Source organism: Macrobrachium rosenbergii, chromosome 12 (genome assembly GCF_040412425.1).
Source record: "Macrobrachium rosenbergii isolate ZJJX-2024 chromosome 12, ASM4041242v1, whole genome shotgun sequence".
In the NCBI taxonomy this organism is placed as follows: domain Eukaryota; kingdom Metazoa; phylum Arthropoda; class Malacostraca; order Decapoda; family Palaemonidae; genus Macrobrachium; species Macrobrachium rosenbergii.
Genome location: NC_089752.1, coordinates 27051536 through 27078394, shown reverse-complemented (window position 1 = coordinate 27078394; position 26859 = coordinate 27051536). Strand labels below are relative to the sequence as shown.

The following is a 26859-nucleotide window of genomic DNA, read 5'->3' as shown; positions in this document are numbered from 1 at the left end:
TATTAAATGTATTAAATGTAGGGGACAAGATTGTAATGGGGAGATTACTTGTCAAAAATGTCAGGATTGGGATTCTCAGCAGTGGAAGGTTTATAAACTTGATAAAGATAGGAAGAGGATGGCTGCTCTTAGAGTGGAGCATAGAGCCAGCTTAGAAGCTACTCCTTTGCCTTGATTGGCTGAGGGTAGCGCTGTTTCTTCTCCACTTATCCCTTTTGTTCCTCCAATTTTGAGTTCTAGTAATTTACCACGTACTCCTTTACCGTCTTCCCACGCTTCTGATTCCAACACCACCCCTAGTTTCGAGTCTAGGGTCAATAAGAAGTTAGAGTTTTTGGCCAACACAGTCATGAATCTTGGTTTATCTTTAAAGGCTTTTGTTGATAAAGCTTCTGTTCCAGGTGTTTGTACTACCAGTGTTCCCAGTGCTAGTAAAGTACAAAGTGAGAGTTTTGTGTTTTCTAAGGAAGTTGCTGTCTGTCCTACCAGTGCTCCTAGATGAAGGTCTCTGTCCCACTGCCCCACACTGGGGAGAAGACATACCAGATGTCGAAGGGAAGCTGGTAGGGTTTGCCCACAGGCAGTTGTTCCTTCCATTAAGCATGTTGCGCGTTCCCAGGTGTGTCAACTGAGTGCCACTGGAAAGTTGTCTCGTTTAGTGTGCATCATATGTCTGATTCGGAAGATTCGTCTCATTTAGTGCGCATCATATGTCTGATTCGGAAGATTCGTTGTCGGGTGGAAGACGTTAAGAGACTTCAGGAAGTTGGTGTTAGTCCCCAACCTTCTTTCAGTTTTGCTGATCCGCCTCCAAGCAGCCGAAGATCGCCTGATCTTGTCTCCTAAGCTTTCTCATAATAAGCACTCGCCGCCTCAGCCCAAGCGCTCTTGTGCTCCTGAGTGCCTGCCTTCTCCCTAGTGCCTGGCGCCAGCTGCTCAGTCTCAGGTGCCTGCACCGCTCGTTTGGCTCCAACTTTAGACCGTTCGACTCCTGCTTCTCCTAAGTGCCCAGTGCCATCCCTGCCTCTTCCTCTTTCATTGCCTCAAGAGGATTCCTCTTTGGCTCCGATTAAGCGTCAGTTGGAGGAAGGTCAGACAGAGGAAGGTGGAGAAGTCTGATAGGAAACCACATCCCCATATAGGAATGGGTAAAGCTGAAGACAAAGAGGTTCTGGCTTCATATTCTTTACATCTTAAGGATTTTGCTGTTAGTTTCTTCATGGTCTTTATATAAGAATTTCTTTTTCAGTTTTAATGCTTCTATATGTTCTAAATGATTCACATACAAATTTTTCCCGCATATCCAAAGTTGTATTCCAATATTATTTACCTGGCAAGCAAATATCACGTTTCAACTCACATAAAATATTTTGTAACCAAGGTTAATAATAATTTTATTAATTCTAATCTTGCTGTATTCATATTTGTTTTCAACAGCAGTGCACAAATAAAAGGTTCTCATACCATCTGTGGGAGAAAGTACAATACTGTAATTGTCGAACTGGTGTAGGTGGTAGACATAGCAGTGTGTGATACTAACAGTGATGTAATACTTTGAGTTAATGATATGAAATGTTTTCTTCCTTTCTTTCATCACTGTAGTTTTAATTATGTTGTATGCTTTCCTTCGTTGCACACCCAAATAATGATGAATTACTTTTATAATGAGAAAAATACATAATTTTGCAAAAATCTTAAAAAATCTTCAGCAAATGAATGGGCAAGTATTTCCTTTGTGGTGGGAGGAAGGGTGTATGGGTAATTTTGATGTCATAATGCTTGGATCAATTCATGGTAAGAAGACCTATGTTTAGTGAATGGAAAGTAAAAAAAGGTTGCTGTCTTGAAGGATGACAGAATATTTTTTTATTATTATGAAAATGTGAGCTTTTATTAAGGCCATTAGAAGTGTCCTTGATGACAGTGGAGTATCTTTTGGTGAGAACTGGAATAGATAAACACCAATATTTTAATGAATTTTACAAAGAAATCTACCTTATCATGCCTTAGGCCATATAATATCACATCACAAAAAATTTCAACATGTAAGAACTAAAATTCATAAGAGATCATACTAGTAGAACCCGTAACATTTGTATTATTAATATATTTATATATGTTGAAGAAAGTGTTTTGTGATTTTCATTTTATTTTATAAAAGGTTGTCATTGCCCTCTGTGATTTGTAAAGATCTAAAAAGTTTTAATATATTTATGTACTTCCTAATTTGGACGATTTTTCTCAAATTTGATTTTGTCTCATAACTCACGGAGCACTGCTTGGATGTGGGTGGTCCCACATGACTCGTGACTAAGGACAGATGCCACTAATCCCTTGCATTTACAGTTTTATTGATTTTATCAGATTCCAACTGGCACTAGGAGATTTGTCCTAATGTTAAGACCGAGGATTTGTTAGTTATGAAAAATACAAATTAATTTAATAAATTTGTCATTTTTATGAAATTTTATTTTAAAGCTAAACAGGAAGGAATGATTGTCTCAGATACTAAGCCATTTTTATATTTCAGGATAAGAAGAATTACCGAAATCGAGAAGGTGCTTTATTTGCTCTGGAACAGCTGTGTAACATGTTGGGGAAACTGTTTGAACCCTACATTGTCCACATACTCCCTCATTTACTCTTATGCTTTGGAGATACAAACCAGTATGTACGGGAAGCAACAGATGACACAGCTAAGGCGGTTATGAGCAAACTCTCAGCCCATGGTGTTAAGTTAGTGCTGCCATCTCTTCTTTCTGCACTGGAGGAAGATTCTTGGAGGACTAAAACTGGTAGGTGTTACTTATTGAAATATGTAGCAAATAAAAAAAGTGTATTATTAATTCATGCAATATAATAGCTTTATTTGTAATTTCTAAAACTGATGTGTAGAGTTGCAAAATTCAGATTGTAGTGTAAACCGAGCACTATATTGCTTTAAATGGTGAGAAATACTTCATTGTTTTTGAGTAGTGCATTTGTTGCATACGACAGTATGCAAATGAAAGTATCTTCAGTCATTGAGTCTTTTGCCAAGTTAATATTTTTTTTGTTTTAAAGACACTTGTATACTGATATACCAAATTGTATTTTACAGGTTCTGTAGAATTACTGGGTAACATGGCTTATTGTGCTCCCAAACAACTATCTTCGTGCCTTCCATCTATTGTGCCTCGACTAATAGAAGTATTAAGTGATTCTCATATGAAGGTACAGAAAGCAGGATCTCAAGCTCTCAAGTTAATTGGGTCTGTTATTAGGAACCCGGAAATTCAAGGTTTGTTCCAGTTTGTGCTTACTGTATTCTTGACATTTCTTTAGCCTAGTGAGATACAGTATTTAAGGAATAGGGAACCTGTGGATAAGTTTTCATGATTTAATTTTTTAGGGAATAATTAGGTTTGCAGTATATGATGACTTAAATTACCAAACGGTTATCTTTGATTGTCATTAATTTGAGTTTTGATTATAAAACTGGACCTTCTCTAACTGACTGTGGTACTGTATATAAACCCTTGGCTAGTTTGATCAGTACAGAACATTATGCACCATCAAGATTCATATCTTTGGATATATTTCCCCCCCTTTTTACAGATCTGCATTGTGGGATTATATCTTTATAATGAATCCCACAAATTTCTCACAAATTTCTTTAATAGTATTGGTTCTGATTTTATAGAGTATGAGTTTTTTTATATAAAGTATATTTTTCTGGTTACCCATGGTTTTAGTAAGAATTGTTTTATCACTTCACCAAAATTTTATATGCCACTAAATGCAAATCATATTCAGTAAGAAAATTCTTCCAATAACTTGTACATGTAAGGTACATTTTATTCTATCTGTAATATGCTAAAACATTTGCCATAAAGGAAAGATTTGATATAAGTTGGTAATTATTTCAATGGTGTTCACTTCCCAGTGCTTCAGTAATGAACCAAGTTATTTAGATGGGGATTTATCTTACCTACAAGATAACTTTTTGTAGGTCTGACTGGTCTGCTACTGTCTGTGCTGACAAACTGCAAGCAAGCCTTTAATAAATTGGCTTGTATGCTTTGAAAAGATTATAGTATATTGAAAAATTCAGTTTAATTTGTTTTAATTTTCTTTTAGCAATTGCACCTGTGTTATTAGCGGCCCTTCAAGATCCTACAAAGAATACCTCAAATTGCCTCCAGACTCTTTTAGAAACTAAATTTGTTCACTTCATTGATGCTCCATCTCTTGCCTTGATTATGCCTGTTGTGCAACGAGCTTTTCAGGATCGTTCCACTGAGGTAAATAGATGTATTGTACTCTTTTATATCATTAGTATTAGTAATGTAATTATTCTTGTCAATAGTGCTTTATCTTAGTTTTGCTTTCTTTCATTTTACTGATGTGCTCAGGCCTTTGCTGTTTTCCATTATTGTAACTTCTTTCTCTTGAAGAGCATTGCTTGTGTGTTTTTTTCTTGTCAATTATTTTCAGTATATTAGAACACATTTATTACTTTGTACACAGTACCATCAACTGTTTTAATGTTTTAATTTTAATTATTTTACAAAAAATACCCTACTTATAATTAGCCCATTCATGCAGTCATTACTGCACATGTGCGGATTGTTTTTTGTTCATTTGTTGCAGTAAGGATTATATCAATGATTTAACTTTTTTTTATGTGCTTGCTACTGCTTCCTTTTTACTTAAACATTGGTGCTGTGAGGTGTCCTCTTTCTGCTGTGCCTGATGCACCACTTTCAGCTTCTGCTAATGTCACCCTTGCTGGAAGGCCTCTTGCTAACCTGGGCCCACATTTTTAATACTCAGATGATGGCATCTTTGTCTGCTTGCTTCAGTTTGTGCACTCCTTTGGCACTTGATTTCCATCCAGCTTTGCTCCAGTTGTTCTTATGTGAGGCCTGCTTTACATGATACCTCAAAAATCTTGCTGTGCTGCCTTCTGCTTTGCCTGCTATATTAGAATTGGGCTAAATATTATTTCTTGAGTTCCAGTTCTTTTAACCTGTCTCCTTCCAGAGGTCTGCAAGGGTACAGACAAGGCAGGTAACTAATTTAGTGACACTGATTACAATTAGATTGGACTCATTTTTAAAGGTTTGACATCTGATTTTGGAAAAGATGTCTGTAGGCAGTCTTCTTCAGGAGAGGGTGAATTATTAGCGAAGCTCATTGCCTCTTGCTTGCAAGTCTCTCTCTCAAAGAAGTCCACTCTGATCCTTTGATTGCTTTGTCAATTTTATGATGAGGGCCTTGAGAAAGTGGCCAAAATTGTGCCCCTGACCCTGGTGTCTTCTCTTGGCCACAGCAAGAGTGTGTTGCTTATCTTCCTTCAAGGCACCTCATGTGGGAAAAGGCTTAGAACTTATCACACTCCCACAGATTTCACAGGAACATCCAAATACTAAACATACCTGGAGGCAAAGTCTCAGATTCAGAAATTTTTCATCTCAGGTATCCAAGGATATCTGTAAGTCATGCAGACCACCTATCCTCAGTTCCCTTGTTCTGCAATACATATGCAAAATGGGCATTGAATCAACTAATGCCACTGCTCCACAGTTAATTAACTTTTTTTGTGGTAAGAAATTGTCTGTCGCTTTCCTCCACAGATGTTCATAGGTTTGAACTTCTCAGGTGGGAACTTGGTTTGAATTCTTCACTGGCTCTGAGGCAGTTGTCAGCTCTGTGACGAAAGTTAAAAAGCTATATGTTACCTCCTGGAAGCTTGTGTGTCCCAAGGATTGGAAGCCAGTTGATATATCTGTTGCAGCTGACTTTGGGGACCTAGCTCACAGGAAGCCAGGAATGAGTCATTATCACAACCTTTACTGTTCTCACATGTGCTACAAGTCAAGGGCAAATGGGGCCCTCCTTCCCTTCCAGGACAGTAGCTATGGAGAAGTCTAGGATATAGGAGAAAACCTGTACCTTTTGGACCTTTTGTGTGTAGGAAGGTATCATGAAGCAAGGAACCAAAATTTCCATCCCATTCTAACTCATAAAAGATACAAACAACATTCTTTGGCTGCACTTCTTTACTCTTTAAACACAATTTGAATATTAATGCTTGCTTTTGGGAAATGGGGATGTGTCATGCACTATGTGAGTTTGAATCTTATTGATTCATCTCCCAGGTGGTTAGACTCACAATCAGTGTGCTCTGTGGTAGTAGCAGGCCAGATACTCCATACCTCATATACAGTTGTAGACTCATATCTTGATTTTTATTATCTGTGACAGGCTCACCAGGGTGTTTGTTGTTTCATATGGATAAATTTTGTCTCCTGTTACGGCAGTCACTCCTAAGAGTACTATATGGCAGTACAGGGCCTTAACCCTCACAATCCGGGCTAAAATACGCTTATGTAACATCTGAGACCGGGCTAAAATTGACTATTGCAAATTGGAGAAAAATACATATCTATGGAAAGGTAATAGCATGCACATGAACGTGGAACAAAAAAAAAAAATTAAAAAAAATTTTTGTACTTACCAGAGCGAGTTGATTATAAAGTGCTATAAGATGGATGAGCGGGGAGACAGCTGACTGAAAAGAATTGGCCCGGGCGCGGGCCTTTTCGCCGACACGCTAACAAACAATACCACGCGAAATAATGAATTCTAAAAGTTTGCACTTGTATACAACAAATATAATACAATAAAAGTTATTTACATGTAAGTTATTACCCGTAAAATGCAATGAAAATGAAACATACCCATAAATGTAAAAAAAAAGTATATAAAAAGTAATACTCGGGAAAAAAGTTATCGAAAGCCTTATATTTCTGCCCTTATCGTATGAAAAATATTAGTATTTATGAAAGACCCGTAATGTAATATGAAAACCCGTAATGTAAAGTAAAAGTTATTGAAAGTGAACAATACCCATCAAGTTATACCCATAAAATGCCAAGAAATTGAAATATATATCATCAATGTATGCCAACACATTTCTCGACTCAATGAAAAGCTCTCTCTCTCTCTCTCTCTCTCTCTCTCTCTCTCTCTCTCTCTCTCTCTCTCATAAAAGACTGTCAAGTGAATAATGTAAATGTAAAACAAAGTTTACTTGAAATAAAAAGTTATAAATTATTACCCGTAAAATGCAATGAAAATGAAACATACCCATAAATGTAAAAAAAAAAGTATATAAAAAGTAATACTCGGGAAAAAAGTTATCGAAAGCCTTATATTTCTGCCCTTATCGTATGAAAAATATTAGTATTTATGAAAGACCCGTAATGTAATATGAAAACCCGTAATGTAAAGTAAAAGTTATTGAAAGTGAACAATACCCATCAAGTTATACCCGTAAAATGCCATGAAATTGAAATATATATCGTCAATGTATGCCAACACATTTCTCGACTCAATGAAAAGCTGTCCATCTCTCTCTCTCTCTCTCTCTCTCTCTCTCTCTCTCTCTCTCTCTCTCTCTCTCTCTCTCATATAAAGACTGTCAAGTGAATAATATACCCATAAAAGAAAAAGTGAATTACCAGGTAAATAAAAACAAAGTTTACTTGAAATAAAAAGTTATGATAACATGTATTTTACTTGTATTTTACTCTCTCTCTCTCTCTCTCTCTCTCTCTCTCTCTCTCTCTCTCTCTCTCTCTCTCTCTCTCCTCCTAGAATTCATTGTAGCTGTGGTATATTTTGAAGCATGGCAAACATAGACCGACGCCACATGTTGGGCACCAGGTTGTGACCAACTTCCTCCGTCTTTCCTCAATGTTCTTTGTGTTAGCACATACGTGGCAGAGTCCTCTGGCTCAGTTTTCCCTTTTGGGTTTCGGGAAGGCGGTCCAAGAAGTGGGTCTGGCACCATTGTCTGGGTGCCAGACGAGACGCTTCTGGTTGCTCGACAAATTTTCCCTTGGCTGTTCTCTGGAATTGGCCATATTTCGTCAAGAGCTGTTTACACACGTTGAGTGAAAAGTAGCGCAGAGAAATTGACTGTTTTGTATGGAATTTGTACAGGTTATACGCATTCAGCATACAAACGTCTATGATGTGGAATAGGGCTTTCTTGTACCACTTCATTGTTCTCCAGTGCATGCCACGTATCCAATTTGCATATCAGATTTATCTACAAGACGCATGTTTTTCACGTAGTCCACAATCACATCTGGTTTGTAAATGGTTTCCACGTGTTCTGTAGTCCTGTTTCCCAGTGGATATCATTTGCCCAGTGTGAATCCCGACAACAGATTGAATTCCTTTCGGTCCTTCCATTTCACAAGGAGATGATGAGCTTTCTTTCTGAAAACAGCCTCACCTCGTTTGATACCCTTTGGGAATTTGGGCATTCCTTTTCTATTGTCTCTGACCGTGCCAACCAACCCGGTGTTGTTGTCGTGGAGATAAGTACTTAGCCCCGGGCTGGTGTAGTAGTTATCAGTATACAGGATATGGCCTGCATTCCAATAGGGATCCATTAGCGTCTTCTAACGGCCCCTGAATGCCCCAAGGGATCATTAGCTGGGATGTCTACGTCTGTCCCTGTATAAATGACAATGTCAAGAACATATCCCGTTTTACAGTCACAAATAACATATATTTTTATCCCAAAACGATGTCTTTTGTTCTTATGTATTGCTTGAATATCAGTCTACCCTTGAATAACACTAAACTTTCATCCACAACAAGTTTTGGAAGGGATAAAAATATTTTTTGAATCTTTCCCTTACCATTTCCAAGACATCTCTTATTTTCCACAGTCTATCATTACTATTTCTATCCCTCATCTCATTGTCTGTGAAATGCAAGAACCGATATATATCCTGATATCTGTCACGTGGCATGAATTTTCCATATATCGGCGTATATATGTATGCATCTGTTGCCCAGTAATCCCTCATACGATGCTTCGATGTATGAGGCATTAGTAACGTGAGAGCCAGGAACACTATCATTTCTTGGAGACAAACATCTACCCATTTCTTCATCTTCGATGTACCAGGAGGCCTGTCACGTGTGAGGAGCGAGTGATACCGATTGGTTTCATCGACCATGACTTGCACTATATCATCGTCGATGAATTTCCGAAAATAATCGGATTCTTCACTCATATTAGGGTCGAGGTCAAAATCTAGCGTCACTCCTGCTGAACCACCAAAAACATAATCCTGAGGAACGAAAATTACGCCCATCAGTCCACCCATCATCTTCTGTAGCCGCAGCCGACCCATGTGTTCGAACACCACGGCCGCTTCCCTTCCCCGATGAACTGCGAGAGGAAGAGGATCCCACCCTCCCCGTTGCCTGCGGCGTCGGGCGAACGGACCCTCTGCCTCGGAGAATGTCTTCTTCATCATCAATTATTTCAGCTTGATAAGCATCACTATCATCACTACTACTATCAGTTTCTTGCTGACGATATGTAGGATCATTCAGTTCCTCATCACCACTTTCATCAGCCCATCCCAAGCCTTCGAGAACGCTGCGTTCGTAATCAGACTTCGCTCCCCATAGCTATCACTATCGTGGAATTCTTCCAACAATTTCAAAGTTTCACTGATTTCTTTGGTCGTTAGGGACCTCTTTTTACTACTAATTTTTTTCTTACTAGTAGAAGGATCACTGACAAAAGTATCACTATCATCCGAGACGCGTGGGCGCGCACCAAGACCGCGCGAAGTGCTTGGTTGGGGGTCAGAAGAAAATGATCCGCGACCCTCCATGGCCAATGCTTGGGGACTACTGATCGCTCTCATTCAGCTCTCAGAGGTGGTGTATGGTGATCTATGGGTTGCCAATTTGTCAAAAATACTCTAGAGGTGTCGCAGCAGAAAAATTGCGCCAATTCCATTCAAAACATTTGGCGGGCGATTGAAATCTTTCAGGAAAGATACCCGGACTCCGCCACAGAGTTAATTTAAATCTTTCAGGAAAGATACCCGGACTGTGGGGGTTAAGCCCCAGCATCTCCTGATGAGTCTGAAGTGGAAGGTGGACATTGTAACTTAAGAGTTAATTTTTGCATAAGAGTTAATTTTTGCATACACTATCAGTTTTATGTTTCAGACACAGCTTACTTTGTCTCAGAAATTCGTGGGTTCTGACTTAGATCAGTCCCAAGGAGGTTTTAATGTTTCCCACATGTTTCAGTCAGCCAGTCTGGAGAGTGTAGCATCTTGATCTTTTCTCCTGCATTTTAGATTTGGCTAATTGCATGTCATGTCATGGGTTTTTTTGTGAAACAGTTGTAATAAAAACTTACAAATCTATTACAAGTTCTCTCCTCCCAACCTTTGAGTTTCTTGCATCATCTGGATCAGATGGCGCAAATACTGACTGGTACTTGCTAAGGACCTTAGGATCAGTCTGTGCATAAACAGGGCTTTTATATTTATTTTAGAGGGATTATAGTATCTTGGACAGTTTCATTACCACAAAATTGGCTAATGGGTAATGGGTAAAAAAAAGTTGTTTCTAAAAAAATTATATTTTAAACCTATCATAAATATCTCTTTGTAATCATATGTGCACTTTCTCTTAAATTTGTGAGTTCATACTATATAATAAATCATAATTGTAGCAATGTCTCTAATGCATTCACAGTTAATGAATGAAACTTGCAACTACTTGGATTGAATGGCTTACTTCCTTGAGTGGTGTATGAGGGCTGAATGGTGTAATGCTATTATAATTACTACAAAGTAGTTTAAGAAGACCATTTGAGTCCCAATTCTAGGATTCCAGGGGGCTTTTGAGATGTGTTTTTTTTGAATAACTGAATATTAAAGGAAGGAAATTTAAATCTGTTTGACACTAAGTGGGAATATACGAATGGGAATGGATGAAAAAGAAAAGGTACAAATGTTGTAGCTGGTGTGAATGATCACTGCAAAGAAGCTTTATTACCCTTCACAAAATACTGTACAAAGCTAATTGTGATTGGTGGCCTCTTAAGGGGCTGAATGGTTTACCAGTGCGTTTTCCTACATAGGGTGAATTGAGAGTTTTTAATAAAAGAATGTTGCTGAAATTTATTTCTTTAATTATTGTAGAAACATTTCTTATAGTCTTCATTACAGCACAAATAAATCTGTGATAGTTTCTAAAGATGTCTTTACCATTACAGGTTCGTAAAATGGCTGCGCAGATTATTGGGAATATGTACTCCCTCACAGACCAAAAGGACTTGCAACCTTATCTACCTGCCATCATTCCAGGTCTCAAAGCGTCTCTTCTGGATCCTGTTCCAAAAGTGAGTTCAGTGCTCTTGGATGTACATAATCATAAATGTGTAATAATAATAATAATAATGTGGTGGACTGTGTGTTCTATCATTTATTAATTCATTAGTATCTGTACAAATAAGAAGGGTTTAGTTGTATATTTGAATTTCTTCTTATGAAATGCATAGTTCTTTTTCTACATCTTACATAATTTTAAGGTGGCAATAACAAATCTTAAAATTTAAAAGGACTTTGGAAGCATAAATGAAGTCAGTATATCAGCTTTTTAGGGATTGAAGAAGTTAAAAGATAAAATTACTACAGTTATACCTCCAAATTTCTGGGTGTCAGGGTCACCAGGAACCCTCCCCCCCCCAAGAATGGGGCATTTGACCAGCCCATTATATTAGGGTAGTAGTAACTAATGAGTTTGGTGATATGGTTCCGTTAAATGGAACTTAAAACCCCTTTAATTATCTTCGAGTTATTAGTAATGCAGATACCAATAGAAAATAAGTGTTAAACAATACATTTCTTCATACCAAATATGACTAAAGCCACAATTAACAGTCCCTTTGTCCAAGCAAAAACCTTGAACGGCAGTTTAGTTTCTTATCAAGGGTATTGTCTTTGCATCAGCTTCTTAGTTTTAATTTCTGACATTTGTATGAGCTTACAGATATAAGCATTATTTGGTTTTCGGTACAGTACTGTGAAAAGATGTATGATTCAGTATGGAAACAAGTTGTGATACCCCTACAACGTGTCTGGGGCAATATAATCAAGGTGTCTAGACCTATGGTGTGATGATATATTAAGTTTTCTTATACCATGCCATATTTGCAATGGTCTTGCTTTAAAACATCGTTAATACTATTAATATTACTATATCAGTCACATATAGGAGAGAGAGAGAGAGAGAGAGAGAGAGAGAGAGAGATATTACTATATCAGTCACATATAGGAGAGAGAGAGAGAGAGAGAGAGAGAGAGAGAGAGAGAGAGAGAGAGAGAGAGAGAGAGAGAGAGAGAGAGAGAGAGGCTATGTTCTTAATATTTGTATAAATTAATATAATTTTTTTACTGGATTATATTGTAGTTTACAATAAATTACACACATTTGGTATTAAAGCCATTAAAAGTATTGCAGGAAAATTATAGCAGTATTGTCATGTATGTGATGTGATATATAAAATTTTTCAAGATTTTTTTTTGTAAACTACAAATACTGTAATATGTTTGGTAGGTTGAGTTTTGAAATGTGTAATTTATGGTAGTATAAGGCAAATAGATTAAAGGTTTTACGTACATACAACTGCTACATGCTTTTGTTTACATTATGCTGAACTGTAGATGCCACTGATTAATTTGTTTTTATTCAGCCTTTTGTTATAGATTTTATGTATATTTTATTTTTTTATTTTCCTTATATTTATAGCTTATGAGTTGTTTTTCATCTGATGACACATACACAGTCAGAAATTTTAAAAATACTGCTGTTTGTCATTTAATTACATGACAGAACTGGTTATGACCAAGTCTGCTCAATTGTATATTTTTCTCATGACTGGTAGAACATAAATATATGAATATTTCTGTAATCAGGTTCGCTCTGTATCATCCCGGGCATTGGGAGCTATGGTGAAAGGCATGGGTGAGTCTAGCTTTGATGATTTGCTACCATGGCTTATGCAGACCCTTACATCTGAATCCTCAAGTGTTGACCGTTCTGGTGCTGCTCAAGGCTTGGCAGAGGTAAGTATAATGGGGAGATGAAATTTTGAATTATAAGTACCCGTTAATTTAGCATAATGAATTTCAGCTTATTGGTGGTAATGTATTTTATAAAGATCGTTTGCTTACAATATGGTTTGGTTGATGTTATAGATAGCATCAACTGTTCAGGTGGGTTTTGTTTATTATTTAACATTATGTACTCCTGAGTTCTTTTCAAGATGGCCAATTAATACAGGTGGTTGGAGGTTTGGGACCTGAGAAACTCCATCGTCTCATGCCAGACATAATTGCCACAGCTGAACGTTCTGACATTGCTCCCCATGTTAAAGATGGCTACATCATGATGTTCATCTTTTTGCCTACTGTGTTCCAAGATGAATTCACTCCTTATATTGGACAGATCATTCCTCCAATATTGAAGGTAATTATTGCAAACATTATCAATGGAGCTGCAGACCTAAAGACTGATGAATATTTTTTGTTTTGTGTTACGGTGCTCTTGGAACACTAGTTCAAAATACACGTGTAGTTTTCTAATATATATGAAAGTACTGTAATTCACTTTTTTTTTTTAACACACTTTAGAAATGACAGATGCTATGCACATGAGTTTTCAAGTAGAGCTGTATAAAGAAGTTTTAAAGTTTGTGTTTTATGAGAACTTTGACATTTGAGAAGGTTAGTTTCTGCTTTTAGAATAATATGATGTGCTAATACCTAAAAGAGGTGGTTGTAATTTTAACAACAAAAATACTTACAGGCTCTTGCAGATGAAAATGAGTTTGTCCGAGAAACTGCCCTGAAAGCAGGTCAACGTATAGTTAATACTTATGCAGAATCTGCAATTACTCTACTTTTACCAGAATTAGAAGCTGGTCTATTTCATGACAATTGGCGTATTCGATACAGGTATAGTGCATTTGGTAATCTTGTATATATTTTTGTAATGATGCATTTGATAATCTCGTATATATTTTTGTAATGATGAATGTTGGCTATTTTCAAGATCAAATTAATATTTTTATAAGGTTTTCTCTGTACCTTATGTTTTTCATCCTTTCCTTGTCTTTGATGTAATTTTACAAAAGGATAACGTTACCGTGATGGTGATACTAACTTTCTGGATAGTGGAGTAAAAAGTATGAGAGGATTAGATATTTATATTTTAGCACCATACACATATGCATATAAAAAGTATAGTAGAATATAAAATGGAGTGTTTCTTGTGTGCAGTCATATTCTGTGGAACCTAAATGCCTGTTCTCCCTATACTTTGTGACAAATTATTCTCAGAATTATCATTTGATGGTATCTCTCTGATTTACAGTTCTGTTCAGTTGCTTGGCGACCTGCTTTTCAAGGTTTCCGGAGTCTCTGGTAAAATGACAACAGACACTGCCCATGAGGATGACAACTTTGGTACTGAACATTCACAAAAGGTATTCTTTTTTTTTTTATTTTTTTTTTAAAGGTTGGTTGTCACCTTCCCTGATATGAATGGCTTGTGAACATTGCCAGTTATTATTAATTTTTAAGTTTTGATTCTTTTATTCAAAGTTTTCACTTCCTTTCAACTATCACCAGGCTATTATTGACATTTTGGGTGAAGAGAGACGCAATCGCGTCTTGGCTGGATTGTACATGGGACGTTCTGATGTTGCTGTGTTGGTAAGACAAGCTGCTCTTCATGTTTGGAAGGTGGTGGTCACCAACACACCAAAGACACTGCGTGAGATTCTTCCAACATTATTCTCTCTTCTCCTTGGTCATCTTGCATCCACTAGTTATGACAAGAGACAGGTAAGTGTATTGATAACCGCCATTAACCCATGTAGGAAATTTTGCATTGTAGTGTAAGATTTTTAATTCAGTTGTTTGTTTAAACCAATGAATGTAATTGTTACTTATTTGCTTTAAATTAAGTAATATTGACATTACAAGAAATAATAGATGAATGTAGCAAAATATCTTTCATGCTGTGATTCTAGTATTGTCTTCATTTTCGTGTGTAAGATTTTTTCAAGTTTGTCAAGTTTGACAAGAGCTTTTAGTAATAAAGGTGGGAGGACATGCATTCAGCTGTTTGTGAAAATGCTTGAAAGTTGTGTACTAAAATGTTTTTGTTACTATCTCAAGAAAAATTGTGGTGATTTTCACCTGTCAGTCAGTACTAGATCATATTGGGTAAACTGTAACATTTGAAATTCCCATGCAGCAAGTATATGCTTCAGCTGGATCAAGAATAAAGACAAAGAATTCTATTGTACCTCAACATCCTTAATGAAAGCTTTAAATAAGTATGTTAAAGATCATTATTAGTTTCATAGACTATAACCAATCAGCAGTCATCTAAACTTGGTGATGGACCTTGAAGAAGTATGTTCCATACATGTCTCAATTATAATGCCCATTTGTCACAAAATTATTACAGACAAAAATTTTTAAAGGAAAAAGAGCTTCCTGTTGTAGGCGAGCACTATTCATATGTGGCATATCCATCAATTCCCTGCTGCCAGATTGACCTCACTCCAATAATTTAGTCATGTCCTATCATTAAAGACTACATTCCCCATGCTGTTACACTAGTGATTTTTGTCTGTTGCTTTTTTCATTGTATTTTGCTTTATTTTTGAGCTTTTTCTTTTTATTCACTTTTCTTGAACAATTAATACGGAAATTATGCTTCTTCAATTTTGTCAAGTTTATGGGTAGAGGGTGTTGTTATTGATTTTTTTTCAAAGTTCAGTTAGATTACTCAGAAGTTATGCTTATATGTAACCTGAAGTTTCTTGAATTTTTTCAGAAAAATGTTCATAGCTATGATCTTCAAATTTGTAGAGGCAAAATGATTTCTATAGACAATCAGCAGATGAAATCTTGTTTCTGAATATCCAACAGTCATTTGAATTAGACATTGCTTGGGTGCAGTTTGACTAAAGTGCATATAACTGTGCAGATAATGAGTTTTGTTAAAAATTTTCAGAAAAATAATTACTTTCAACTTATTCTTAGATTTTGTATTGCATTAGTCTTTCATAGCAAACCACAAGACTAAGTGTCATACATTTAATTTGTTTTGTAGGTTGCAGCACGTACCCTAGGTGACCTTGTTCGTAAGTTGGGTGAACGTGTTCTGCCAGAAATCATCCCCATTCTTGAAAAAGGCTTGAGTTCCCCTGAAGCAGATCAACGACAGGGTGTGTGCATTGGGCTTTCCGAAATCATGGCTTCAACAAGCAAAGATATGGTTTTATGTTTTGCTGATAACTTGGTCCCAACTGTCAGGTAATCTCATTAATGCTTATTTTCTTGAGTTCCTTCAACACTTTCAATCTGTCCAGTTATCAAGTTCTTAAGATGTTATACTTTGTTGAAAAAATACACACATAAGAACAAACCCTCAGACAACCCTGTGCATTATATATATATATATATATATATATAGATATAGATATAGATATAGATATAGATATAGATAGATAGATTATATATATATATATATATATATATATATATATATATATATATATATATATATATATATATATATATATATATATATATATATATATATATATATATATATATATATATATATTATAGAGAGAGAGAGATTGGAAATAAAATAGCTTATATTGTTTGCTCAAACTTCCTCATGGTGTTAATTTCAGACGAGCACTGTGTGACCCCTTGTCTTCTGTCCGGCAAGCTGCGGCTCAGACCTTTGATTCATTGCATTCAACTGTAGGATTCAGAGCATTAGAAGACATCTTACCCCACCTTCTGAATCAGTTAGGAAATGAAGATGAAACTAGGGAATATGCTTTAGATGGCTTGAAACAGGTCATGGCTATTAAGAGTCGTGTTGTTTTACCTTACCTGGTGCCACAAGTAAGTTGCCTAATTAATTTTTATAATGTAATTTTGCTAATTAACATTATTATTAATGGTAAAACACCATTCAGTTGAGATCTTGGTAAATTAATTGTTTTCGTGTCAAAATTTGTTTAATTTTTCGCATTTACCAAAATTCGCAGTTATTTAAGGGTTATTCCAAATAGCACTGCATTTAATTGAGTGTAAGTACTTCAGACAGTTTGTTCCCAAAATTTGTAAAAACTGGAATTTTCAGTAAGTGTTACCATCTTAAGTATGTAATTTTTTTTTTATTATTTTTTTTTTTAGCTTACTACACCACCAGTTAACACTCAAGCTCTGTGTATCCTGGCTTCAGTAGCTGGTGATACCTTAACTCGTCATCTTAGTAAGATCTTAACCGCATTGCTTGGAGCTCTTAGTGATACTGCTGGCACACCAGAATATGATGAGGCACTAAATCATTGTCAGGGTGTTGTCCTAGCTGTTACAGATGAAGCAGGAGTCAATACTATTGTTGATGAACTTCTGCAGCATTCAAAGTGAGTAATAATTGAACTAAATGTGATATGTAAATAATATTGAAATTATTTATCCTTCTCCTTGGAACTTCAGTTAATGATCCCTTTAAAATTACCAATAATCTGATTTTACATCATGTTATTTTCTCACTTTATTCTAAATTTTCCAAGTATTCTTGCTTTAGAACCCAAGGTATTTCATAAAAGTTGTCCCTTGTCTATTGCGGAGGTTAGGTTCTAGAACCCCCCCCAACAGGCGAAAATCCGCACAGCAGCAACTTTATATTTATTTTATTATTTACTGTATACGTATATATTTTTAGGCTTTATAAACCCTCCCCACTCTTATAAACCTTTCCTACACTGTTATTAACCTTTCCCACACTGCTATAAACACTTCCTATGCACTTAAACATTTTATATGCCCTTGAACCTAAGTAATAGTTCACGGAACATAGCATCAACAGTGATAAAAATTCTTGTGTGTAGTACATGTTACAATGATTTACTAATTTTCATATGTTCATATTAATGTAGATACATTAATATGTTATTTCACTTACAGAATCCATTTAGTATACTGTATTACTATTCTGATCTGTTATCATCGAAATATGCATAAAAAAAATAATGATTGTCCACATTTGTAATGTTTATGTTCAGAGAATCAGCTGACTGAAGCTGCTCACTACTACCAAAAGAATTAGGAAAATAATTTTTAGTGGCTAAAAGAAAATTTATTAATAGAATTATTATTTTGAATAGGCACAGCTATGCTCAGAACTGATGCTACATGACTGCATAGGATTTTGTTCAAAATTCACTAACTGCAACCTAACATGCTCCATATTTATCTATTATTTCAGTGCAAAACATGATTATTGCATAAAATAAGGCCATAGTATGTTTCAGAAGAATGAAATCTGTCATATATTTCAAAACTGTAAGAAAATATCGTGTAGCCGAATTTCAGAAAAAGTTACGAAACATTTTCAAAACTTTTGTTTACTCATCGCCGATGTATTTGACAGAAAATAATCACCATCAAACTTCAGTTCAAATGTTAAATAAAAAACACAAAAAAATTTGTCATAACATTGATATTGCTTCCAATGCAGCCATAAATTTTGAAATAATCGTATTTGATTTTTTTACGCCTCAACACTGAAAAAATGTAAATAAGTAAATACAAAAGTAGAATGCTTCCACTGATATCAATGGGTAAATGGAGTGTGTATGACACAACCATTAGAGTGGTGGGGCGACATGAACCACCACCTAGTGTAACATAGGTCTACAATGAGTAGCGACAGTGAAATTTCTTGAAATCATTTTTATTTTATATTTGTTAGAGGAATAATTGGATTTTCATAAAAATAACGTTAAGTTATATTTCTTAACCACTTCAAAAATTATGGCTTATTAGCAAATATTTGCCTATGCCATTATTGTTTTGTTAAAGCCAAGATTTTGTTCCTAGGCCGTGGTACTAGTGTTAGACTTCTTTACTTCACACTTAGCATACACATCTCAATATTAACAATTTCTGGCCAGAAAGCATATGAAGTTACTGCACATTCTTGCACGTCAAGTTACCTTATGAATGAATAAATTATACACCAAAAGCAAGCAGAAGAACTTTTAAGAAAATATTTTAAGCCAGTTAAAAAAGTGCTCCATAGGCCTTGACATTAATACTAATAGATATTTCAATTAATAGCCATTTCATTATAATGACTTACCAAAACACTGTAAAAGCTTTTATCTCTTTAAAATCGACACGTCCGAGATATAAATTTTCAAACTTTGTTTGGGACGCTGATACAATTGGCGGGAGACCCAACCCCACCGGATGCCGGTAGGGGTAGCGTGGCAGGAGACATACCCATAAACCCAGGTCAGTTTTATTCTCGGACGTATTTGGAACGCATCTCGTGCGTCCGTCTGCCTCAAACTGTTTGGGTTCCTTTGTCTGCTTGCACTTGGTTGTGGCGTCTCTCCTTGGTGAAGTACTCAATTGCCTGTTTATTTATCTAACTAGCCTAGCTCCGGGATTTCGTAGCTATGTCGGATTCAAGCTTCTCGGGATCCAGAGTTTGCGCAGGGAATTTGTGCTCCGCCAAACTAGTTAAACTTAAATACGATCGCCATTCTTTGTGTACAGACATGTGATTAACAGTCAAGAGTGTTCCCAGGAGAACACATGCAGTGAATGTATGGAATGGAGTCAGGAGTTTTGGCAAACATACAGTTCCCATCAGGTTAAGCTGGTTAGGGATAGGGATAGGAAAGCCTTTAAGCGTAAGGAAGCTAGGTTATCATCTTCTTCGGCGGTGGCATTGGCGTCACCTCCTCTACCGGCTGTTCCTTCCTCCTCTCCTACCCCCTCCTCTACCGCTGCTCTTTCCCCCTCTCTTATTTCCCCCTCTTCTTCACCAGCTTCCCAGTATGTTTTCCCTAAAGCCAAGCCCAGCCTCGAGGCTGATAAATCAGAATTCGTTCTTTTCAGAAATCAAATGGAAGCGCAAATGAACGGTTTCATGGAGTCGGTCTTAAGTTTAGTGCGTTACGCACCGTAGTCCGGCGTTAGCGTCGGTGATGACGCCAGTGTTGGTGTTGGTGATAACAATGTGGTTGTTCGCGATCGCGTTTCAGGCGAGTCTGCTCGTTTTTCTGAGTCTTTTGAGCAAAGGCAACTGTCCCGCTCACCTTCTGAGGCTAGAAGACCGTCCGGTGCTGGCGAAAAAATGTCAGAAATTATTGCCCACGAGCAGGCTCGTCCTCTAAGGCACAGGAAAGCCTTAGTCCTGGTGGCGAAGTAGTAAGCTTGACTCACCTTCGAAGCGTCGAAAAGCTTCAGGGAGACGTGAAAGTGATCCATCGACGCGTCGATCTTCTCGCCATCGCCGACATCGTAGGATGGTGTCCCCAGAAACTTCATCAAGGCGGTCGCAGTCGGCGGCACTACCTAAGGTTAAGCTCTTCAGGTGAGAGTAGCAGCAGTTCATCTTCAGTCTCTTCATATTCCAGCTCTTCGGATCCCCCCACTCCTCGTCATCGCAAGTGGGATCAGACCTCTCGGCCCTTAAAGAGGCGTTCTTCAGATAATTCCTGCCCTAGGGTTACTAAACTCTTCAATAAAAGGACAACCAGCCCTATACCTGGTTGCTCAGCGTGGGGATCCGATCAAGAAGATACATTTCAGACGCTTCCTCCCAGGTCCCCTAGTGCAGTCAGGAGGCCTAGCCCTCTCCAGGAAGTTCCGCTGCAAGGGCCCGGCCCTCTTACCCCTCCTCCTGCACACGAAGTGTCTGCGCCTTTGGCTACATCCTCGCCCTCCCAGCAGTCTATTCTGTTGGAAGGGAAGATAGAAAAGGTAGTCCGCAAAGTCCTTGGTATTCCCGAGGATAGAGAAGTCGTCCCTCCTCAACTCCTGGACGGTCTGGGCACGGAACCGATTCTTTCTGGTGAAGAGGAAGGCCCAGGTGAATCGGGGCCTTCTTCACATTACGCTTCTCTACTCAGCTTTCTGCTGCAGTCGTACCATAACATTTTCAGCCGACAGCCCCGTCTTCTCCGACTTCTACGTTGCGTCTGGGAAAACAAGGTCCTGCCTCTTCACTTCCCAAGTTGGTACTCTCCACCGCCTCCAAGAAAGCATTAAAAGAGGTAGAGGCGTGGTTGGAAGCTAAGAGGTCCTCGGGTAAGTCGTCGTTTTGCACCCTCCTTCAAAGCTGTCGAAAAGGAGGCAAAATTATTACAGCACAGGAGCTTCGCCTTCACTGGGATCCGCAATTTCAGCACAGGGGGACTTCGGCTCCCTGGTGGACCCCTCAAGACGCATTTCATTCGAGGCAGCCAAGACATTCTTTTCTGCCCTAGACGTAGAACATTTTTCCAGGAACCTCTTCAAGCTCCTAGAGATTGTCAGCTTTATCGAATGGTCAATGGGAGCTGTTTTCAAACAGGTGGAGCAGGCTAATCTCGCAGAAGACGTCTTGGAAAAAAATCACGGGGTTCCTGTCCTGCACCGATATCACTATCCATGATGCGGCAGGCGAAATTTCCTCCCTCTTCACCATGGCCACTCTGAAGAAGAGGGAAACTTGGTGCTCGTTCTTGTCTAAGGCTGTGACTTCTTCGCAGAGAACGGCTTTGATGTTCGCACCCTTTGACAAGGAGGGCCTCTTCCCAGAAGCAGTAGTGAAAGACGTCCTGTCAGCCATGGATAAGAGGGCGTCGTCACACATCCTGTCTATGTCTTCCACAAGACCGAGGCCTGCTCCCGCGCCTTTGACCAAGATGGTATCTCCTCTTAACAGGCATCCGTTTCAGTAACTCCAGGTCCAAACCTTACTCAAGGTCCCGCTACAACTCAGGGGTCACAAGTTCTCCTCAAAGCCACAAGGTCGTCATACCAGTAAGTAGGATCCCTGTCCTCCATGCGCCGGTGGGGGCCAGACTCAGCCTCTTTTGGGAGGAATGGAGAGACAGAGGTGCAGATCAGTGGGTGGTGCAAGTGCTCCAGCTAGGCTACCGTCTGCCGTTCGCCCAACCTCCTCCTCTCTCCAATTCTCCCATTTCCTTGACAGCATACTCAAGAGGCTCAGTCAAGTTTTCGGCCCTAGAGACAGAAGTCCGGTCTCTCTTAGGAAAGCGGTCATCAAGTAGTGCAGGACGTGTCAACCCCAGGGTTCTACAACCGCCTGTTTGTAGTCCCCAAGTCATCAGGGGTTGGAGACCAGTTCTCGGCGTAAGTGCTCTCAATATGTACTTAGTGAAAACCAAGTTTTCCATGGAAACGAACCGCTCAGTTCTTCAGGCACTAGCTCGGGGGGATTGGATGGTGACCCTCGACATGGAAGATGCCTACTTCCACATTCCAGTACATCAGGACTCCAGGAGGTATCTTCGCTTTGTTTTCAAGGACAGAGTTTACCAGTTCCGGCCCCCTCTGCTTCGGCCTGTCGACAGCCCCGCAAGTGTTCACCAGGATTCTCGCCCTGATAGGTCATTGGCTCACCTGGAGGGAGTTCGGATCTCCTTGTACCTAGACGACTGGCTACCTTCATCATCAAGGGACCGCTGCATGGAGGACCTTCATAGAACCCTAAGGTTAGCTCGGGACTTAGGGATTCTGATAAACACGGAAAAGTCGAGCTTAGTTCCTTCACAGAGGATTCTTTATTTGGGGATGACTCTGGACAGTCTAGCTTTTCGGGCTTTTCTGTCTCCCAAAAGGTCTCCTCCTGCCTTCAGGCAGTGGAGAAATTTCTTCTCCTGGACAGTTGCTCCGCCCGTCAGTGGATGGCTCTCCTGGGAACTCTGTCGTCAGCGGAACAATTTGTAAGGTTAGGCCGTCTGCACATGAGACCTTTACAGTTTTTCCTCAGGGACTCTTGGGACAGAAGGACCCAAACGGACTCCACGGTCTTCAACATTCCCCACGCCGTCAAGGGGCATCTTTTCTGGTGGAGGTCGCGGAAAGGCTTTCGGAGGGTCTGGATCTCATCCTAAGACAACCATCCCTGCAGATGTTTTCAGACGCGCGTCCAATGTTGGGTGGGGAGCACATCTAGCCAACCTCAGGACGTCAGGAGTTTGGTCGGACGAACAGAAGAAGCTCCACATCAATGTCAAGGAACTGTTGGCCATTCACCTCGCTCTCCAGGAATTTTCGACCCACGTCTCAGGCCAAGCAGTAGCTGTTCACGCCGACAACTCGACGGCTCTAGCCTACATCCGGAAACAGGGAGGTACCCATTCCTTCGCCCTGTTCAAAGCTGCGAGGGACCTTCTTCTGTGGGCGGACAGCAACAGGGTGGCCCTGTTCCCTCGGTTTGTGCAGGAAAACTGAACGTCCCTGGCGGACCAACTCAGCCGTCCGGAACCAGACTCTCCCTACGGAGTGGACCCTGCACCCACAAGTGTGCCTAGATCTGTGGAATCTGTGGGGCACTCCCATAATAGATCTCTTCGCTACCTCCAAGAACCATCGTCTCCCAGTGTTCTGCTCACCAGTTCCAGACCCACTGACTCACTTGGTGGATGCCATGCTCCTAGACTGGACGAATCTGTTTGCCTATGCCTTCCCTCCTTTCGGGCTCATCAGGCAGGTGATAAACAAAGTAAAATTCCATCAGCAGGTCGAGCTGATCCTCGTTGCCCCGTTCTGGCCAAGGAAGGAGTGGTTCCCGGACCTGCTAGATCTCCTGATAGACTTCCCGAGGCTTCTCCCTCAAAAGAAGTCGTTTCTCAGACAACCCCACCTAATGAAGTTCCACCAGGGATTGTCCACTCTCGCTCTGACAGGCTTCAGACTGTCAGGAAGCTCATCAGAGCGCGAGGTTTTTCAAGAAAGGCTGCAGAGGCTATTGCGAGGTGCAGAAGGGACTCCTCAAGCAAATTATACCAATCCAAGTGGACAGTCTTCAGGAGCTGGTGTAGAAAAATAGTATCTCCTCTTCTTCGACGTCTATAACTCAACTTGCCGGTTTTTTTCATTTACTTAAGGGATTCAAGAAAATTGATGCCATCAACCATCAAGGGCTACAGAGCTATGCTGTCCTCCGTCTTCTACCATAGGGGTTAGACCTATCAAATAACCGAGACTTGTCAGACCTCCTCAAGTCCTTAGACACAGCTAAGGCCCCAAAACCTGCCCTTGCCTGGAATTTAGATGTAGTTTTGAGGTGGTTAATGTCTCCAAGGTACGAACCTTTAGAAGATCTTTCTCTTAGGGACCTCACTAAGAAATCCCTTTTTCTGGTTACTTTAGCAACGGCAAAGAGGGTTAGTGAAATACAAGCCATTGACAAGGAAGTGGGTTTTTCACAAGGTAATGCTGTTTGCTCGTTCACCTTGAATTTTCTAGCCAAGAATGAGTCTCCTTCCAACCCGTGGCCTCGGTCCTTTAACATTCAGAACCTCTCCCAAGTGGCTGGCCCTCAAGAATTGGAGGCTTCTTTGTGCCCGTTAGAGCTATCAAAACTTACTTGGCCAGAACGGCCAGCATCAGAGGACGTTCCTCTAACCTGTGGTGTTCAGTGAAAGATCCAACCAGACCTTTATCCAAGAATGCCCTGGCTTTCTTCGTCAAGGAACTCATCTTAGGGGCGCACAGGCACATCAACGAAGAGGACGCACGCCTAGTCAAGTCTCACATTCACGAAGTGCGCTCAATAGCAACTTCAGTGGCCTTTCGCCATAATAAGTCACTTTCGCAGATCACACAGAGCACCTTCTGGAGGTTGAAGTCGGTGTTTGCGTCTCACTACCTTAGGGAGGTTGAAGTTGCGTATCAGGACCTGTTTGTGTTAGGTCCCATATCGGGTAGCAGGCTTGGTTTTAGGGGAACACACTAGGGGGTAGTTCCTTATCTCTCCGTCCCCCTGTGGTTTTATGGTTGCTGAGTTAATGGGAAGCCGGGGTGCTCAGTTCACCTGGAGTACCCTCCATTCTAGTTGAGTTGCCGAGGTATAGGGAAGGGGATATATTTAACTATTTTTAGGTTAGTTTTTTCAGTCTGGTTGCTTTCCAATTGCTCAGGGCAAGAGCAAAAGGAAGTCACCCCTTGTCTCAGTCAGCGGTGTACTTCCTGACTGACTGGGTTGTTATGGAGCAGAGTGGCTAGCAGTGCTTACGCCCAAGGCCTCTGCAGGTAATGGAGCTTCAACCAGCAGCAGTACCTCCTGCAAAAGCCCATCTACCAGGTAAGGTGACTCCTGCCCTTTTGTTGGTATGGATCCTTAAGATACCCATGGTTAGAGTTTGTTCCTTTTCTTTTTTTTTTTTTTTTTTTCTGTGTGTGTAACCTTTCAATAACTGGTATCTCATCCCCTGCCCTTCCACCTTAAATGTGGAATCAGCTTTACAGTGTTTTGGTAAGTCATTATAATGAAAATGACATTTTTATGATAAAATGATGTTTCATTATACTTACCAAAACACTGTAACGTAAAAACCTCCTCCTCCCGCAGGGGGAGACGTTATCTCAGGTTTTCACTAATTATGTATACCGAGAATGAAACTGACCTGGGTTTATGGGTATGTCTCCTGCCACGCTACCCCCACCGGCATCCGGTGGGGTTGGGTCTCCGCCAATTGTATCAGCGTCCCAAACAAAGTTTGAAAATTTATATCTCGGACGTGTCGATTTTAAAGAGATAAAAGCTTTTACAGTGTTTTGGTAAGTATAATGAAACATCATTTTATCATAAAAATGTCATTCTTCTCCATAGTTAAAATCATCATCATCTTTTATTCCTCAAAGAACAGGTAATCTCTACAAATTTGTTTATGTTGGCTTATATCTCTGGAGAAACTGTTAGATTATTTTTTTAGTCCTATAAATCATTTCTCTCTCATACAGGCTCTCTCTCTCTCAGCCTAAAACTTCAACATAAAAAAAAAAATTTGTTGTAATTCATATTCCTAATGTGAAAATGTTATGACTGTTGAGCTTAGTAGGTCTACTGTTATAATGCTGCAGAGGTAGTTACGTTGACTAGCCCGGGTGGCATGTTAAGCGCGCTGTCATTGATGGTACCGCTAACCTTATCACACTGCTTTGAGCTAAGCAATGTATAAAAAAAAACTTAAAATCACACAGATTATGAATTATACCAATGCATGAAACACATCTTGTTTATATAACCATAAGGAAAATAGTGCTAGCTGTGAATTCCCAAGCTTGTCAACATGTATGACATTAAAAATAAAATAAAAAAGTTTAACATTGCTTGGCAACATTACATTGAGTGTGAGATTCTGGACGATACAAAAAGAATCATGTAGCGTCAGATTTGAGCATAGCTATACATAAAAGTGTATGATACAGTAATTTATATTTCATTGAGAGAGAGAGAGAGTGAGATATTAGCATTCTGTATATTTTTATATTTTTTGCTGTTTTGTTATAAAAAATGTATTTAGTCTTGAAAATAAAAATTTTAGGATGGAAAATGCTTATCTTACCACAAAAATAAAAATAATAAATACCTCTAGGAAATTGCATAGTGAAAAATCCTTTTGATTAAATTTAGATTTAAATTAAAAAAATCTGCAATGCAGTGAGACATGATTTCCAACAATGACTTGGCTTTTTCAAAATGTTTTAAATGCATTATTATAATGGTTGGAAAAGTTAAAGGTTATAGCTATAGTTTTTTAATGTGCAAAGTACTCAAATTAGTGGCCAAGGGCAAACTGACCAAGTATATTAAGACATCTAAAATTTAAACTTCGACTTACATGTGTTGCAAAATAACATCTGATATAAATTCATTGTCTCACATGAAGAATATTGTTGTTGTCATCAAATGTTCTTATAATCACTGAGTTCATTTCTTCAAAACCTAAATTTCATAACAATCAATCCGAGATTGAGTTAGTTTTTATTTTCACTTGTTTCAGTCTTGTGCTTAAGAGATCATAAATACTTTAATGTGAATGTTTTTCAGTGTAGGTACTTCAATGTGAATGTTTTTCAGTGTAGATACTTTATGCTAGTTATTCTTGAGCATTTAATG

The 26859-nt window shown here is 38.9% G+C and overlaps 1 protein-coding gene across 1 annotated transcript in view; it reads left to right on the top strand.

Moving 5' to 3' along the window:
• The window catches only part of LOC136843979 (stalled ribosome sensor GCN1), a 194685-nt gene that overhangs the window by 134469 nt on the left and 33357 nt on the right, over positions 1 to 26859 (top strand). The window contains exons 25-36 of the mRNA XM_067112996.1: positions 2531 to 2795; positions 3101 to 3280; positions 4120 to 4283; positions 11099 to 11224; positions 12801 to 12950; positions 13168 to 13353; positions 13693 to 13841; positions 14260 to 14371; positions 14517 to 14732; positions 16015 to 16217; positions 16604 to 16823; positions 17118 to 17350. Of these exons, the coding sequence (XP_066969097.1) occupies positions 2531 to 2795; positions 3101 to 3280; positions 4120 to 4283; positions 11099 to 11224; positions 12801 to 12950; positions 13168 to 13353; positions 13693 to 13841; positions 14260 to 14371; positions 14517 to 14732; positions 16015 to 16217; positions 16604 to 16823; positions 17118 to 17350 (2204 nt within the window). The remainder of the gene's footprint in view (positions 1 to 2530; positions 2796 to 3100; positions 3281 to 4119; positions 4284 to 11098; positions 11225 to 12800; positions 12951 to 13167; positions 13354 to 13692; positions 13842 to 14259; positions 14372 to 14516; positions 14733 to 16014; positions 16218 to 16603; positions 16824 to 17117; positions 17351 to 26859) is intronic.